This window comes from Argiope bruennichi, chromosome 1 (assembly GCF_947563725.1).
Source record: "Argiope bruennichi chromosome 1, qqArgBrue1.1, whole genome shotgun sequence".
Taxonomy (NCBI): domain Eukaryota; kingdom Metazoa; phylum Arthropoda; class Arachnida; order Araneae; family Araneidae; genus Argiope; species Argiope bruennichi.
This window is the reverse complement of record NC_079151.1, coordinates 100,655,810-100,676,062: the sequence shown is the minus strand read 5'-3', so window position 1 is coordinate 100,676,062 and position 20,253 is coordinate 100,655,810. Positions and strand designations below refer to the sequence as shown.

Sequence of the window (20,253 nt, the reverse complement as noted above, 5' to 3'; positions counted from 1 at the left end):
AAATCAATCAACTTGTATTATTTTACAGATATAAGCAAACACAATCAAGAAAATCAATTTCTGAATGTTACAAAAAAAATTCCTTACATGACTAAGAATATCCATGCCACCTACAACAAGAGAAATTCCTAAAGGAGAAGTTGCACCCAAGAACACCTCACTGTTAATAAATTAATGCATAATGGAGAAAGATTAGGAAATCATTAAAGCATGATATAATATTTTTAAAAAATTAAACTTGAAATTTAAGATAGAAAGAACCAACTAAAAAAAATTACATCCAATAAAATTTACAAAATCATTACAATTCTCAGACCATAAATTTAGTCATTCAATAGCATAATATTTGAAGAATATTTTTAACAAAACTTACACAAAATAAACAATTAAATTCATAAAAAAATATATTTAAATGCAAAAATTTCCTTTTTGCACAGCAAAAATATGCTCAAGGCTTATATTTATGTTCTTGTTTATGAAAAAAAACTTTAAATGTTTGACATAATAATAATTTATTACATTATTAAATTATTTTCTAAATTTCGCAATCAATTGTAAATGCTTCTAAATATGATAATAACACATAAATTGTTTAATACATTAATGTGATAAGTTTTTCTTTCACCTTGAAGCTATTTAGAGAACTTTATCTGTTCTGTTTAAATTCAGTCCGCTTCACCTTATTCTTACAGTACAATTTGGAGGTTCATGAACCATCATAAACCCATTTTAGAATTTAGTAATTCAGAAAATTAGGTCTAATAATGTATTAACTGTTTTTCTGCAGTAAATACAAATTGGTATCAGCTTATTATATATAAAGGGAACATGATTTAAATCCCCTTACTTTAAAATTAGCATTTTACAATCCTTTTCATATTTTTACTTAAATATAATCAATCTTTTTGTAAAAGTCAATAAGTGAAAATAAATTTTTCAGCAAAATATACTTTAAGTTTCAAAATAATATCCAACTCATCTAAAATATATCTTTTAAAAGTTAAATATTTTCATTTTATATACTGATATCATGCAAATATTCTAATTAAAAATATTTCTTTAAATAAAAAAGAAGAAAATTCTTGCTTTTGAAATTATTTTCAAAACAATTTTATTTTTTTAAAAAAAAATCTTTATATTTTACAGTGATAAATTGCAAATAACTCTTATCTTCAAATTTTAATCTGATGTATTTTCATGCTGTAAGTAAGATATCAGGCTGTAATAGATTTCTGACTAAACAGATGCCTAGGATTCAAGGAGGTCAACAATTAAAATGATTCTATTCAGCAAATTGTTAAATAAATGAAATAGTAAAAAAAAAAAAATGAATTGCAAAATATTAAGATAAAAATAACACTGGGTCTAGCTATTGCAACATTTTTACACATAAGGTCACTTAAATATAATTGGATACGAACACAGATGCCATATAATCACAAAGCATATTAAATAAAATAAAGCAAATATATTTTCACAAAATTGTTAAAATAAAAAATTAATCATAAGTTAAAAATAATCAAGTAGCTAAGAAGTCAATAACAGAAGTCAAAATATGAAGCTTAATATATCAGTTTATTATGAGAGGAGACTTTATAGTGTATGTACACTATATAGGGATTAAAATACTGAAATCCACCATTATATGTAACAGTTAAAAACAATAATTTTATAATTAGACTACCGCACCGAAAATCATTTTATTTAAAATTACAATTTCATTTACCCAGTATTAGCTCTTGTCCAATACTCATAATCTGTTTTTTGAGGAGTGTCTTGGTCATGAATTAATTCAAAATCAGTTTCAATGTGCAATGTTGTAATGGGACGAGCCTGAAAGATAATACATGGATAATTGAAAACAAACAATAAAAATTTGCAACATGGAAATAAAATACTTTTCTCTTTGAGCTTGTAAGAGGAGCTATCTCCAGGTAAAAATTTTTGCTTCCATAACTACATGTCCAAAATAAATGTATATAAATATAAAAAATAAAATTCTTATTCCATGTCCAAATAAAAAATCAGCAAAATTTGATGCATGCCTTTATTGAAAGAAATTCCATTATATTCATATATGAGAATCATCATTTTTTCATTCAAAATTCTAATTAATAATCAGATGTTCAGTAAAAATATTAGAGTATTTCATATATATTCTTTGTCAATGAGGTATGAGACTATTATTTAGAGCATGTGGGTTCAAGACTAGCAAAAAAAAAAGAAAAAAAAAGCTGGACATTAATTGAGTATGACACACTAATAAAGTGTTTTATAAGCACAGAATACAGCCAAATGTAAGATTTAATATGGACTTATATTTAAAATTTTATCTATTGAAAAAAAATGCAAATTTCTGCATGTAAGAAAGGGGTTAGAAGAGTGTTAATTCCTGTTCTATTCATTATTTATTACCTCATGACAATTAGCAACATACTAGCTTAATATTTAACATTATCCCCCTTCCCAATCCTATTTTTTAAACCTAAAATTATGATATCTATATATATTACATATAATTCTATTGAATGTATTTCTTTAATTTCTTAGAGAAGGGGGGGGGGGAATCAGCATTTTATTCAATTTATATAATGAATTTAAATATTCATTAATGATTATTTTTTTCTGCAATTTTAATCAACTATTTTTAATTAGATAATAGATTTTCAATCATAGCACTCAAAAGAAGACAGGTGTGATTCTGTAAGGCATGGTTTAAACTGCAGATTCCCATCATGAAAAATATGCAAATTCTACTAACTAATTTAAGTAAAAATATGGAATATTTTGATCCATATCCATTTTTATATCCAGCATTAAAACTCAAAAAATTTGCACTTATTTAATTTGCTTCTTAATAAAATATTGTTCAATATATCTAAAAAAATCTTAAAGCTCCTCCATTCAAAATATCTTTGGGTCTTAGATGTTGTAATATTCTTCACAATTTGAATAAAATGCATAACTTAAGTTTGAATAGATCTAATAACTATTACTATATATACTTTAAGAAACAAACCATTTCTTTACATTAGCATTGTATGCTAAACTTATTTACACATTCATAATTAGCATACAAACTCCACATATTCAAATAAGATAAAAATTGGCATTTCAATATTCCAGTAAAAAGAAGAAGAAGAAGAAAAAAAAAAAAAAAACTACAAAACCTTTGTGTTTATCTTTAAAAAAATCTAAAAAAAAAGATTGTCATTTTAATAAGAATTAAATATACAAATAAAGAAAATTTATAAAATCTTTAAAACAAAAGATTAAAGATACATACTTGTAATAAATATAACTTGTTTTTGTGTAGAGCCCATTCTATATCACGGGGAGCACAGAAACAATCTTCAACCTATTAGTAAGACAAAATAATTAAACTATTTACAAATTATAGACATCAAATAAAACCATAATAATTTCTGCAACTTAATAAACATCATCTTTATTTAATAACAATAAATAGACGCAAATAGCATTTATTCATCTAATTTTCTAGATAAATTTCTCTTTAAACTGCAAAAAGAGAATAGTAATAAAAGGAAAACATAAAAAACTAGCTGGTACCTGGCACATTGCTGCCACAGAAGAAATAATTTTGGAAATATTGTTAGAAATTTAAAATAGTTATCTTTTTAATTAGGAATGATAGAAAGAATGATATATATTTTCTTATCGACAATTAATACATTAATTGAAATGGAATCATATATAAAGGCTAAGTATAAATAATATATATATATATTCTATTTTTTGACTTCATTATTCAAATGCTTTAGGGTAGACAATATATATATATTTTTTTTTTCCTATCTTCAGCAAAAACAAATTTCTTGGCTGTCCATGAACATCCAACATACAATTGGTCATGTGAAAAACATGAATTTTCTAGGTTCAATTTGCATACTTGAAATGACTGAACTTGCGCCTTGTTGATAGTTTTCAAGAATTACAGTCGTTTGAAATCAAAAGGCATGTTGTTGGGAATATGTGGAATGAGCACATTTTTTCCATTTGACTTTCCATTAAGAATAGTTGCCTCAATTCTTGCTGTATGTTGGTCTTCTGATTTTGATGCACATGATCAAGTAACACAAAAATGTTGATCTGGAAATTCTGAAGCATGTGAATTTGCAATTCGTAAACAATCTCCTTCATTGCTTGCTCATTGTACCTCGTTTGTTTGAGAAGCTTGAATTCGCTTATTTCTACGTGCTGCGCCAGAAGATTTATTAAGTATCGAACGTTTGGGGACATAATTTTGTCAAAGCAATCAATACAATATATGCTTGTATAACTGAAATATCATTTGGAGATTCATTGAATAAACAGAAAAAATACTGTTTGCAGAGGAAAATTTCCATTATATATAACTTATCTTAATCAGCATTGATAATATTAATTCTATTTTGCATGTGTGAGATAAATCATGAATAATACATGCGGTTTCCCACAACCAAAATATTGTGCATGCTGAATGGCAGTATCTTGTGTAGATGACTATTCATTAATGAAAAGAAAAAAGTTAGCACTTGCACTAAATACTTTCGATTTCATTTCACTCACAATTGATTGGTATCGATAATAATAATTTTATTTTGTTCGATATATGTGCGGTTACCTAGGATTGACGAGTGCAGTTTGTTGTTCACTGCTTGTCCTTCGTCGATTGTCAATTTTAAAATAATATTGAATTATAGAAACGTATGAGATGTTTTGTTCAAAAATGTTACTGCATTCAAAATAAATACTAATAGTTGTATTATGCCTATAACCTTTGCGCAAGTGCAGGCAATACATTGGCAAAGTTCTATTACAATCGGATTAACAATATAGCAGTGCATAAAATATGAACAAACAAAAATTCATTTATATATATTAGATATAATAATTGTACTATGCCTATAACCTTCACGCAAGTGCAAGAAATAAGTTACCAATGTTTTATTGCAATCAGTTGAATGGTATGGCAGTGCATAAAATACAAACAAACAAAAATTCATTTTTATGCATTAGATTTAATACAAAAATAATAAATTTTAATCTATTTTTTAAAATTGAGTTTTCAACTATGGGAGATTCAAGACCTTAAAAAGACTAAATCTTGTATTAATTTTTTAAATACAATTGTTGTAGAAATTCATACAATTCTACAATTTTTAGGAATCTAAAGAAACATAATAGTTAAGTGTAATGTTTATTACTTTATCACATAAGGAGTAATTCAATCAATTGAAATATTTTATTGCCATAGTATAATTATATCCTTTAACAAAAATAATATAGTTTTAAAATAAATTCATTAGTGATCTAAAAGCACTCATGTATGGTATTTAATAAACATTAGCTAGAAAATACTTACGAAAATCCCTGTTGATCCTATTATAATAGCTCTCTCATCAGTTAAGCAAGTGCCTAATGATTCTTGACTAAGCGTTTTTTGCAACGTGCCTTCTTCAGCTATAAAATAAAGAACTAATAAATACATAAAACAATAGAGAATAAAGATACAAACTGAAAACATAAAAAAAAAAATATCTCCAATACATCTAAAATCATACTGCATGAACAAAATGGTAAAATTATTTTTTTTGACAAATATTTTAAATATATTCATGGAATTTCATATCTTCAAAAACAGATTTGTCAGACTTTCAGTCCATTTTAAATATGTACACTGATAACAGTTTTTGCAATTTACAAATGCTGTCCAAAACAGGTTAATAATTACTTTTTGCCCTACAATCTATATTCTAAAAAAAATCTTTTACAAGTATATTTAAAACGTAATATATTTTGCCAGAAATTCTCCAGAATGCATAATTTAATAGCCATATTATCAGTTCTAAAAAAATCACCATAAAATCTGAAAATAAAAATAGAATTATTAAAAAACTTTAATTTTTCAATATTTTAAAAATATTATTAGGAGTTAAATATTTCAATTCAAGCTTTTCATTCTATAGTTAAAACACAAGATAAGATAGAACAATGGATATGTTCAATTGTTTGTTCCATTGTTTAATGAGTAAAAAACGTTTATGAATAAAAATACCTCACCATAAATGCTTTATTTTATTCATAAGGGATATATTTATTTCTTTATGCATTACAATTAAAAATAAATAGGAGTGCTTTAACTGCATGAAAATCTGAGTAACCACAGGACCCTCTACTATTTCTGTTATTGATAAAAAGTGTAATTTAATTATATTATGTCTTATTTTAAAGTAATTTGGGACTTATTTGAGACTGACTATATAATTTTGAACCATCGCAATAAGAAAAATACTTGAACTAGCATCTCCAAACTTGTGCACAATGTCAATAGAACATTTGGCCTCAATGTTTAGCAGACTAGTTTAGATTCAATGTGTAGCAGACTTGCTTACTAGGTGACTCTTTTGCAGATTCAAATTTTGAGCATGGAACCCTTTTACTTTTAAGTCTCGCAAGAGATTTGATACTTTGCAAATTGATGTTTAAATAGAAATGAAAAAGTTAGTTCCATATATTCATTATTACAATAGATGACATAAGCTTTTAGAAAGATTTCAAGTAGATATCACATTAATTTAATATTTTGCTAAATCCCTAAGCAACCAAATTCACAGGAAATATATTCATCCATGACCATTACAAAAATTCAATTTAACTTTTGTCAAGGTTATATTGATTCCTACTTTACAATACAAAGTACTTACTAATTTACTTTGAAAGTATAGTAGTATATAGTTTTACTCAAAACTATATACTTTGGCTCGACATTGTAGCCTCAAATATTACAGACTAGTCGGTAGCATTTTCATTAAAAGTGAAAAAAAAATTACTTCAAGAAATCAAATCATAAGTGATTAACAAAAAGTATACAGATATACAACTTACCATGCATATGAATCTCAGTTTTTTTGGTTCCAACAGTTTTTTCTTTGAGTAATACAGTATTGTCAGGCAGCCTTTGAAGAATAAAAGTATCAGGTTCAGCTAATGAAGAAACTACAGTCTGAAAATGATTATGCAAATATTACATTATATACATATTTCATTGCAGAAACACATCAACATTAAAAAAATATATGGTATATTGATTTTAAATTATGAAAGAATATAATTTTTTATAATTATATAAAATATTTTTGCTGTAATTTTATTAGCATTATGTTTCATTTTACAAAATGACTAAAATAAAAATCTTAGTCAATTTGTAAAATTAAATGGAATGGTGACAAAATCTCTCAGCTTAATCTTCACCCTGAATTGTATAGCAAATTAGAATGCTCAGCTACTTAAAAATAGGTCTTTAGGGTATTTTTCTTTAGGTTAAAATAAAGTAATTTTTTTTCAAATAAAATAAATATAAAGAAATATTTTTAATATATTTATAAAGTTTTATAAAATTTAGCAAAAGTTTTACTTTAAAAAATGAAAAAGAGTCATTTTTACCACAATTAAATATCTTGACTTATTAGCTATTTTTTAGTTTTGTATGAATACTTTTATCCAAATTTAAATAATTAATTGCAATTAAATGATATTTCATAAAAAATTTAAATGGGAAATTTTAACAAATTTTACTATTTTTATTTTTATAATAAATAAAAATAAAAATGCTGAATGTGTCACAATTTTCATAAACTGAAGCTTTATTGTAAGGTAATTACTTGAGACATCTGAGGAGGTTACTTAAAAATCAACTGCTGAATTATATCAATTTTTTATACTTGTAATAAAGATAATATATCATTTCTGAACCAGACTGAATGCAATATTTTGGGTGTTTTTTTCCCCTACTTTTATTTACAAATGAAAGTTCCTAGCATTTTTTATCTACTTCTGTTACAACTTTTTTCAAAAACTGTTCATTGTTCAAAGGTGAACATCTTTCAGATATGATGTATATAGTAGAAATGAATGAGATTAAATAAAAGTCTAAAATTGCTCTCAGAACAAATACCATAGCAAACAGACTCAAAGAAAATATGGTATCAATATACAAAGTACATGATTTTTCAATATTCAAACTCTATTTGTCAATCATCTTATACTGAATTGCCAAACACAATTAAAAATATGATCCATATATTTAAAACTAAAACCAAATATATGTAACCATTAATAATCATTATTAAATCTATGTAAATAGTAAAGTAAAACCATTTAAATGTATTTAAAACTAAATCTACAAAAACTTTCATTATATAGCAATTATCGGAAGATTCAATTGTTATTTCTAAGCCATTTAAAAGACTTTATTTCAATCTCACATTAAAATGTAGAACTAGACTTCATACATTCAAAAGCCCATAAAGAAATATTAAAGGACTGAAAAACATTCAATTAACTTATATAGAGTAATGCATTAAAATGATCACATCAGATATGAAAACTTAGTTAAAGAAACATGAAATAAATATCAGATGAAATTGCTTTGTATGTTATTTGAGATGAATTCTTATATATTGTGATGGATGGTAACACCAACACAAAACAGTATCAAAACAGAAATAGTTGAAAATGGGTTTCTTGGTATTTCTGATTAGCAAAACTGTAATGTAATTAATTCTTTTCATCTTCAAACTTTCTTTCTGACTGCATTATCTGATTTTTTTTTTAATGCTTTGAATGCATGGGTAAATGGAATATTATTTCTTATATACCATATCAAAATTAGCACAAAATACAAGCTCTATAATTATGTAATTTCAATTATTTTTGTAAAAATCTTTCAGAGCAAATATGCATTACTCACTAGTTAAAAACTATATTTTGACAAAATATAAATTTCAAGCTCTATCTTGATTAAATAATATTTTATTCTCCAGAAGAAACCTTTCCTATTTTTCAGTTACTCACAACCTGTTATTTCTAATTTCAACATTATTTATTTTAAAACGTTACTGTATACAATAACTCAATTATTTAAATAACATTGCATTACTGCTTCTCACTGAAAAACAATAAGAAATTATTTTTGATTATAAAAGATCAAATGCACAAAGCTTTGATCAGCTCATTAACAACAAAATGATTATTTTACCTCTCCTAATCCATAATTTGCAGTGATGCAAAGATTTGATGGATCCCCAGTTACAGGATCAACAGTAAACAAAACTCCTGAAACTTCAGAAGGAACCATTTCTTGCACAACAACAGCCATTGAGGATTCAATTGATTGCCCATTTTGACTAAAAATACATTATTTTTAATAAAATTAATAAATACATAACTGAATTTATGTGGATTACTGGTTTAATACTTAACATATCTGCAAGAAACTAATGATAGAATAAGCATTTCTGTATTTTATTACAACATATTCTTTATTCATGGTTGTTATACTTCAAAACAATAACTCTAGAATAAAATAAAATATCATTTTTTTTCTTCAAGTTTTAAATTTAGTCCAATCTGATTGCTAGTATTTCCTCTTAAAACTGAATGTTAACATAAGAAAACAATCTATCCATTATGAAACATAATTCAAATTGCTTTATAAAATTAATTCATTATTTTAATTCAAATCAGTTATTTTACATCTGCTTATACAAAAAAGATTTGGTTCTAACAGCAAAGTAACAGATAATTAATTAAATTAATATCAATGTTCCCTTTGAATTGATGAGATTAATGAAAAAATTTAGTTACATCCAAATTTGAAATAAACACAAAAATTGTGATATAAAAATTCATGATGGTATTGCATACATTTAAAATACAGATAGAAAATGACGTGAAAGTAAAATAAATGCAATTGAAATTATAATTAAATTTTACATCCTCATACATTAAAAAAAAGAGAGAGAAATCACACTTATATTTTGTTTATATTCTTCACAAAAACTTTGAAACAACTAATACCTAACTGCTTTTACAACTAATAATGTAACAGTAAAAAAGGAAGAAAGTAATTGAGTCATGGTTGTTTTACAATTATTTGTTTTAATTTCAATCCAATTTGTAAAATTGATTTATGCAACAGTAAATATTTACAAATAGCTTAATTTAAACAATTTGCACTGCATTTTTAAAATTTTAATTTATTGATTCTGAATTTAATAAATATATTACAGCTCATTTATTTATTACTCCTTCAAAAGTATTTTAGATATTATGATAAAAATATTAAAAATTACCGTGCATATTGGACAGCTTCATATCCAAACTTTGAAGACCAACATTTAATAATTGCATCAGCTATCTGCAGAATTAATTAATTTTTTAAATAAAAAATTAAAATTGAATAACAAAATACCATCAAAAAATTTCACTTACTAAACAATTAATCCCACATGAAAAGGCTTTTTTTCACAATTAATATCAGGTAATTTGAAAATTAGTGAATTTTATAATTACACAATTATTTAATAATTGATAAGTTACTCAAATTAAATTTGAAATTTAATTAGATATAACAGATAAATAAAGAAAATTATTTTATAATTCCTTGAGATTACAAAATGAATACATAGCGAAAAAGCAGATTGAAAATGTGATTTTACTCACATTATTGATTCCCCTTACACCTAAAACTGTCAACATTTGACCAGCTGCAGACAAATCTTCACTATCCTCTCCTATAAATGAGAAAATCTTTAATCACCAGAAGAGAAAGCAAAATCATATTAAGAAAGTTTTTTAAAAAGTATAAATTATCAAATACAATTTTATTAATGTTATACTAGATTTTAATTTTTTTCATAATTTCATATTCCATCTATATAATTTAACAAACTATAATTATTTTAAAATAACCAAGTAAACCAAAGTAGTGTGCAATTTTTGTTGCACTGTATAAAACATTTTTTAAATTTTTGATAAGAAAGCAAGTAAATGAAGAATGGATAACTGTCAGTATCAATAAATACTTTAGGAAAATAGAAACAAATCAAACAATAGGTATATAAATAAAGCATCTAAAAAAAATCGATTTTTAATGTATGATTATGCACACAGATTTCATGCAGAAGCAGTTTTGTGATAGAGTAAAATAAGGCTTTCAAAATCTTAAAAATTAAATAAAAATATAAATATTTATCAATGATTTTTTTTCCCAATAATCTAACTATGAATATAATGCTTGGCAAAACTTTTATATCTAATCGCGATTCTGGAAAACTATTCATATTTAAATATAAATAGAAAAGTTTAAAACTGATTTTCACTAATCAATGAATGGAATTAGGACTTAATTGTTTCCATTACCATTTTTTCTTAAAAATAAATATATGAGCATTTTGATTTTCCAAAAAATCATTGTATAAATTATATATCATCACTAATAATATCATATTTATAGGTACAGTTCCACAATAAAGCCTAAAAGTCAGGAAAAGTTTTACAAGAATTATCTTTATATTCTTCAGTGAAATATTATAATTCTGATATTCTGCCTGCAGCTGTTTATTTATTCACCTCTAAATAGCCTCAGTGTCTATATCATAAAAAACATAAGCTGTTTCATGAATGAAGTGCTAAATATACATACAAATCTACATAAAATACATAATCTACATACAAACATTTGTGTGCTTGCACATATTACATCGCAAATCAAGCAAATTCAACAATTTTATATATAATCATGATGATGCAGCAGTCATTAAGATTATGTCTACTAACTCCCTTTCTTTTTGTAATTCTTTCAATAATTCAGCACCTCTACACATATCTCTATTATCTTAGATGGCTCAAAAAGGATAAACACATGAATGAAAAGGATTTTATTTTAAATCTTGTTATAATAATATATGTTCTTTTTATTCATGTTTTGTCTTATATTTGACAATTCTACTTTAGATTTATTTATATTAACTGATCTTAGAAAAGCACCTAATTAGAAGGAATATGTGCAATCAAAACATATATACTGACAAAGAAAAAGAAAAATGAAAAGCATTAAATAACAATTACCACATGCTGAAGATCGAATAGAAAATCGAATATGTTCAACAGATTCATAAAGATATAGCAGTACTTCTTGAATCTCTGCCTTTAAACTGTCAGACATTTTCGAAGACTGGAATTCTTCCACACATCTTAAGAAAAAATAAATACATAAGCAATTTGATATTAATACTGAAAGCAAAATAATTGATACAAATATGAAATGAAAGATATTCTACTAACTTATTACATTCATCTTTAAGGTCTCCTTTGGCTTTTTCACTAAAAAGTAAGTATTGAAAAATCAGTTCAAAACCCAATATGAAACTTTCAATGAAAATAAATTTTATCATATTGAAATAAGACTTTTTGAAATTCAAACTCACCCAGACACATTAACTAACTGTTTTATGCCATAGTAGATTGTCTTATTGTTCTTAATATGGTTTTCAAATGCACTAGTTGTGACAACAAATCCTTTCGGCACATAGAACTGAAATTTGAATGATAAAATAAAATGTAAATAAATTCAGGAAATTTTTTTTAAAAATTTACCTGATAGTATAATAAAATAAAATTAAAATTAATGTGTAAATCTGATTAAAATTAATTACTTAATGTTGGATAATTTTGAAAATATTTTCCAAAAGGAAAAATAATAAAAACATCATTTAAAGAGATGTTTTTATATATTGTAACTCAACTTATTATTTGCTTTCTTGCCTATAATTTCTTATTTTAAATCTATACTACTATTATAAATATGAAAGTTTGGATGGATGGATGGATGGATGGATGTTACTCAATCACGTCAGAACAGCTGAACAGAATTGGATGAAATTTAGCACAGAGGTAAATTATAGTCTGGAATAGGACATAGGCTACTATTTATTCCAGTTAATTGAGTGGTTAATTTTTTATTAATTAAAGACTAACTTTCTCGCCAAAAATCTGAAGCCAAATCCCGCCAAAAATGAATAAGGCTTCAGTTCTTTATTATTATTATTATTATTATTCCCCCACGCTAACCAGGATAGGCTTAACATGTTTTTGACAGAATATTTCAAACGATTCTATTTATTTTCTTAGTGTTTGATGTATCTGAAATTAAACATTGATAATTAATCGATCTTTTGGATTCATTCTGAAGTACTTTTAAATTAAAATAAAACATGACTAAAGGAAACTGAAAATTTCTAATCTACATTGCGTTCCCCCAACTGGCGTAGAAAATTGACGCATTTGCGTTACCCGACTGGCGTTGAAAATTAACGCATACGCAGTAAGTTCTTATTGTTGACAACTGTGTTTTTATTTTAATTAAAAGTTTTAAAATTATGTGTATTATACTGTTGCAGCTATTTCAATCTCGATCGATAAATAAAATAGACTTGATTTTAAAGAAACACAGACTTGATTTGCTGTTTTGTTTTGTTTCAGGTATACTATGTAAATAAATTGTTTTTAGGTTAGTTGAGTGTTTCTGTAATTAAATTGTATTTATGTTAGTTGAGTGTTTATGTAATTAAATTGTATTTATGTTAGCTATATATTTTTCGTATATGCTTATAGTTTTAAGTACATTTTTTAAAGATTAGTTTTAATTTTTTAAAATTTGTTATTAATTGATAGTTTTTCGAAATGCCCTGAAAAATCAAATCTACTCTTTCGAAGCGGAGTAATAAAGTCGGGCAATGAAAGTCGCTAGACCTGCCTGCAATTTTAATGAGCAATTGCGGACTATCAAACCCTAACCAGCTGACGCTTTATCAGAAGATAACGTGTATAGGTTGGATGGCACTCAAATGAATCATTAACGAAGGTAATTTGGTAAGCCTAATCATTAACGAAGCTTTGGTATTGATTGAGGATAAAATGATGTCCATATCTGGAAAATGTCTCGCTGATTTCGGCCTACCCATACCACAGCGAAGAAGGGAATCATCAGGCGAAGTTGTGAAAAAGTAAACTACGACACCGCGGTTTTAGAAGCGGAGGTCAAGGAAATGGCACTACGATTACTTCCCAAGCAGCGTCAAGTCTACGAAACGATTCTGAACCGAGTAAATAGTGGAGAGGAGTGATTATTTCTTCTTCTTCTAGCCAAACTCCGCAAGGACCGCAATATAGCTCTGGCTGTAGCTTCCTCGAACACTGTTGTAACTTTGCTTAACGGTTGTCGGACTGCACATTCCATTTTCAAATTGCCGCTTAATCTTGCAAGCAAAGATACCCCAACATGCAAAGTCATCAAAAACAGTGGCCGGAGAGTCCTTTTGCAGCAGTGCAAGTTAATAATATGGGACGAATGCACAAGCATGCATACAGGCGTTCAACCACAGCCTGCAGGACATCCGCGGCAACCAGGCGGTGATGGGCGGCGTTGCCGTTTTGCTCGCAAGCGAATTTAGACAGACAAAGCCGACTGTTGATCAGACCGTCAGTTCTCATACATACACATCAAAATTTCCACGCGAACGAAGTCGCGGGTAAAAGCTAGTACATTATAATAAATATTGCAATTTAATATAGTAATGAAACAAAATATAATTTAACATATATCTGTAAAATGAAATTTCACTTAGTAGTAATGCAATAAATATTTAAAATATCTGTTTATAAAACTGATGCGCCTGAACTAGAAATCCCCCCTACACAAAAAAAATTATAACAAAACAGTTCTACAGTTAAGAATCTAAACATGTCTATGGCAGCTTACTAATCGTTCTTTTTCACTCAGTTCTGATAGGAGAGCCAATGAACAGCCCTTTCCTCCAGCTATTGCTGAATTTTTACATTCATCTTCATTCAGTAATACAACATTTTTACTTGCACATGGTGTCCCTGAAAAAATAAATAAAAAAAGGATGTTATTTTAGTTAAAACATTTGTCCATATTATAAAATTTTTCATAAAATAACTCAATTAATTTTGAAATATCAGTATTTCATTGTACAGCACTGTATGGATAGCAAAATATATATTAAAATGCGTATGAAATGTGTGTATGAAATAAAATAAATTCTATGTTAAATAAACATAAAAATTAATTACATAATAAATGGTGCATCAAATATTATTTTTAGCATTCATGGGCATAATAGTGGAAATATTCTTTTAAAAAATCTAACACATGCATGGGTTGTGTAAACTGCATTACTTCATCATAGGGCATCATAATTATTAATCAGCATATTCACATAGATAAATTAAATTAACTTTATTCCTTATATTTCATACATCTTGAATAGTTGAAGGAACCACAGAGCACAAAATATTTTATGTATTCATAAATTTAGAAAACTATTTGCTACAAATTTTAAAAACATAATATCATAGCATAGCTAATTTCAAAAGAGAAACATTCACTTGCATCATTTTCACATATATATTCAAAAGGATCTACTATCACAAAACTAAAAAGTATACAGTTCTCAGTAATAGTCAATAACAACCCATCATTTCAACTCCTTTTTTTTTCTGACAGTTCCAATAGAAAATATGCTCTTGGTTACTAAGATCTAAGGTTATAATTTAATACAATTTACAAAAAAAAAAAAAAAAAAAAAAAAGTAAAGGGTTTTATAGAAGAAAACTTAAAAACATATAAGTAAAAATATTTCTATTTTAAGACTTACAAATAAACATTGAAATTCAGATTCAAATATATATCTGCGAAAAACTCTTCTTCCTGCTGAGTTCTACAAACTTCATTAGAAATGTGTTGACTAAGCAAGGTGAACTCAATAATTGTATTCCATTAAATAGAATATAGAATTTCTTTCTCTCTTGTGCAAACATGGATCTCACATTTTCTATTAATAGCAAGAGTTGATTTTGAAATTATGTTAAAGAATATGACAACAACAAGAAAATTTACCAACAGAAGGCTTTTCTAAATTACAAAAATATCAAGATTATTTGGAATTATGGATTTTTTTTTTTCACTATGTATATATTTTTTTAATGTTCCTCTCAGATATATAAACCTGTACATACATTTTTGCCTAAAAATTTGCATACTTTTTTATGATTTTTTTAAAAATTTAAGATTGTTTAATTCCTAACAGAAATGATTTGGGGGAAATAATAATCTATTTTGTTAAGGTTAATGTGTTAGCTGCAAGTAACAAACTCGATTAATATGAATAATAATTGGTTATTATTCATACTAATTGAGATCATTATTCATAATAACCAACTCCAATTAGTACAAATAATTATCATTTATCTCTACTAATAATAAAGATGAATTTATGTTGTGTGTGCATGAGTGCTGGTGCTCTGCAAACCAAACAGTTTGACTATCAGCTAACAAATTTGAAACATATATACCATAATGTATAAAGGTGCACTTCAAAATTATTTGTTTTTAAATTTTTTATTTTAATTAACAAAAAATTATGCTTAAAATTATTAATTAATTAAAACAATAATTAATTTTTAAAAATAATTAGTAATAGCAATAGCTTCCAAAAATTTTACAGAACAATAGTGAATTTTACACTGTTTTTTAAATTATACCAATTTAATAATCATGAGAATTTTTGTTAAATTTTGGCATTTTTTTAAATATTTTTTTTAATTTTCAATAATAGATTATATTGTTACAATAAAATTCAAACCAATACTTGTTTCATCAGGTATTTATGCAAGTGATTTTCTTCCATAATTGAAAACAAAGGAAGAATTATGCTTAATATCTGTGTAGTTTACTTGACAGATAATAAAGTGAAGTTACAATATCACAAAATTTTAGAAATTGATGAACTGGACATTTACATTTTCAGTAACATTATAATGCCATGGAACTGTCCCTATTAGAAAAGTACATATACACAATAAATAAAATTTAAATAAGACAACTAAAACAACATGACTTTAATGTCAATTAATTTGGAGGAATCATGGACATGAAGTCATATGTAAGCAATTCAAATTAAAATAAATATTTCTAACCAATATTCTTGCTGAACTAGCCGATCACCTAAGTCAACTAGTTGAAAATAATAATCAATTAATAACATTGAATTCTACCTCACACAACATAAAATTTCAAATTGTAAGAGAGTACTTTAAAGTACTTTCTTTTTAATTGTGTGTTTCTGTCATATATTTCAAGTGTATTCTCTTTTGAGGTATTTATCACCGAAATCTCAAAAAAAAAACTGATTATTTTATAAATAAATCAAATAAAAAATTTAACTACTTCATATAAAAAGTTTTAATCAAATAAAATTATAACTATGAAGTGAAAATATCAATCACACAAGTCACATTTATATATAAATGAATGAAATGTTTGTATAGTGAGCAGAAAAAATAATCATACTTTTGTCTATTAGCAGGACAGGAGGAGCATTATAAGTGAAATTCAGTTTCTCTTTTGATCTAAATTGAAGTAAATGATGTTACAATTAAAAAAACCAAAATATGCTAAGCAAATGCAAAATTATAAATAACTTTGCTTTAAAATATTAACAAAATTAACTAGTTACAGCAATTTATTTTTTAAAAATTAAACATTTGTAACCTTATTTAAATTTAATTTTTATCATTCTTTTTAAATCAAAATTTATTGCAACATTCCAAGCAAATTTATTTCAATGTAGAATTCAAAACATTTATGCAAAATATTGAAAATCCTAATTCTCTGTCAGGATAAAACTAATATGAACGGAAATATTTTCATTTACTACTAGAAATATGTCATCAATCTCAATGAATACTATATTTACTTTAATGTTGTACTTTCTAACAATATGAAATTACACACAAGAATGAAACTTCTTGAGAAAACTGCAATATTTCCATTGAGGAGTTTTCAACTTACACATATTTTATTTTAGTTGAGAAAAAAGAATGTTGATAACAGAAATAATATATAGGATTTAAAAAATTAACATTTCTAAATTAAAGGAATCTCCAATATTATCAATAAATAAATATGGAAAAAAGTCTATAGCATATTCACAAATTAGATATACCAACTGGCTCAGAATCTGCAGTTATTTACATACTTTATAAATATTGCAAAACTTAACATCTCATAAAGAAAAATGATGTAACCAAATTCTATTCATCTTTATTTAAATTCCCTTAATTTAGGAAATAATCTTGTGAATCCTACATATTATTTCTGTTGTTACCATCCTTTTTTTCAACTAATACAAAGCTGCAACAATGAACTAAGTATCAACGAATAAAACTTTCTTTTTATTGATTTTATAAATAGCATATTCACTTTGCATTAAAATATACTGTCTGTTTCAAAATTTAAGTGAAAGAATTAAAAGAAAAATTCTCACTACAAACAACTATTCTAACTCATATGACATGCTAAAAAATCTATTTATTTCTGTATTAACCAAAATGTTATAATCGTAACAGTCCCCAGTGTTATACAACATTTTTCACATTGCCCAACATTGGCTACTTCACGTTTTTAAAATCATGTTGTGTGCTTTGTTATTTCTTCAAAGTTTGTTTATTAGCTAAATAGGTATTTAATATGCTTGGATGTTTTTATAACAATTATTTTTAACTTCATTCATTTGGGTACTTACTTAGCATAGATATACGTAATTATTAATTTCTTAAGAAAGAAGAGTTAAACATGAGCACATTTTATATGGGTTTACTCATTTTATTATTATAAATGACCGTCTTAAACATTAAAGCACATAGACATTACAGAAAATTGTTATAATGAAAGAATAAACAGATAGAAAAAGAGATTTGACATTTCTTGCACTTAAAAAATTACTTTGTTTGATATCATAAGGGCAAAATAATTATTGTCACTGTGGGCGATACAAAAAAACAGAAATGTATAACTTTTATTATAGGTACTTGGCATTATTATGTAACAAAGTTGTTATCTTACTATTATTATGCTACTAAATACAAATAAAGGAAGTAATACACCAGTATGATAATATGATGGGGAAAAAGTGCCTTAGTATGGTATTCATTTTAAGATAGAGAATTTTTAATGATGGCATACATTTTCCCTAAAAGCATAAGATACTCTACTGTATTGCTGCAATATCTTCACAATGTTGCCCAGCATGCAGAATATAGAACAATGTAAAAATAATTTTCAATATATTTATACTAAACTGCTTTATATCATGTTTATGATCAAGGAATTTAAAAAAATCAAGTTTTAGCATAAAATTTCAAGCAGTTGTTAAATATGAACTTTCATTTATCAATAAAACTTTGTGCAATAATTAATTTCTCTTTAATATAATGTTCATGCATTTATTCATATTACATTTCAAACTGTTCAACATAATAGTCATATGTATACAGACTTACAAATATCATATTTAACTAATTTTTCTTTAAAATAATGAAATATATAGATGTATTGGATTAATTTGCATGTTGATTTCACCTTCTAAATATCCTACACATGTAAATATTTGACTTTACCTTCAAAAAGTTATAACATTCAATATTATTTATAACAACAATAATTTCCCGAAAAGTCAAATCAATACAGGAAGTTTAAAAAATTATATATGGCTATAATTTCAGAGAGAGCACAAGATCTTTTAACAAAATACAAAATATTACTGAAATGTAATATGAATAAAATGCATGAACATTATAAAACCATTTTAGAAAATATCTAAAATGGTTTTAAACAATGAAAATACAGATTATTTTCTATGTAACCATCAAAATAAAAGAAAAATATTTGTTTCTTCATAGAAAATTAAAAATCACAATTTATTTGTAACTTTATTGGGAAACAAAGTGTTTAGTGTGCAATTCCTTTCAATAAATATAGCCAAAGCCAAAACATTTACATACAACACATTAAGAAAACATATGCATTGCTGCTTTTTTAATACAAAAATTGAAGGAGTTTTTTTAACAGGAGTTTTAATCTTTCTGTAACTTATTTAAGTTAAAGCAGTAAGTGACTAATTTCCATTTTCTGCATATAATTACAAAGATATTATTTGATAGATTGCAAAGATTGCATATTATATTATTTGGCCTAAAACAAAAGTTCACATACTAATTATGATGTTCCTTACAAAGAATAAATTGGATATATCTGGTACATTCGAGAATGAAACAATTCTAATTTTTATCTGAATGTATTCATTGCAACAAATATAATTAGGATGGAAAAAAATACATGTATTTTTGTTCACCTTTTGAGGGAAAAGCATACCTTAAAATGAAAGTAGTTAAATATTCTATAAATTTATTTTTAAAAAAACGATATATGCTGTGATTAAATTGAGAGAACTCGTTTCCTAGTAGGATATGTTTCATACTTCTTCATTCCAGTTTTAAATTTTTTTAAAGTATTTGTTCCTCTCTCTCACTAATTCATCTTTCTAT

General features: G+C 25.5%; 1 protein-coding gene across 2 annotated transcripts in view; it reads right to left on the bottom strand.

Moving 5' to 3' along the window:
- Positions 1-20,253, bottom strand: part of LOC129966735 (putative phosphoenolpyruvate synthase) — a 58,887-nt gene that overhangs the window by 23,436 nt on the left and 15,198 nt on the right. For both annotated transcript variants that reach the window (XM_056081282.1, XM_056081292.1), the window contains 13 exons: positions 17,219-17,277; positions 14,606-14,730; positions 12,273-12,379; positions 12,130-12,168; positions 11,914-12,038; positions 10,507-10,577; positions 10,137-10,201; positions 9,041-9,188; positions 6,889-7,006; positions 5,366-5,463; positions 3,287-3,358; positions 1,727-1,833; positions 88-160 (listed from right to left, as the gene is read on the bottom strand). In XM_056081282.1, the coding sequence (XP_055937257.1) occupies positions 88-160; positions 1,727-1,833; positions 3,287-3,358; positions 5,366-5,463; positions 6,889-7,006; positions 9,041-9,188; positions 10,137-10,201; positions 10,507-10,577; positions 11,914-12,038; positions 12,130-12,168; positions 12,273-12,379; positions 14,606-14,730; positions 17,219-17,277 (1,207 nt within the window). The remainder of the gene's footprint in view (positions 1-87; positions 161-1,726; positions 1,834-3,286; positions 3,359-5,365; positions 5,464-6,888; positions 7,007-9,040; positions 9,189-10,136; positions 10,202-10,506; positions 10,578-11,913; positions 12,039-12,129; positions 12,169-12,272; positions 12,380-14,605; positions 14,731-17,218; positions 17,278-20,253) is intronic.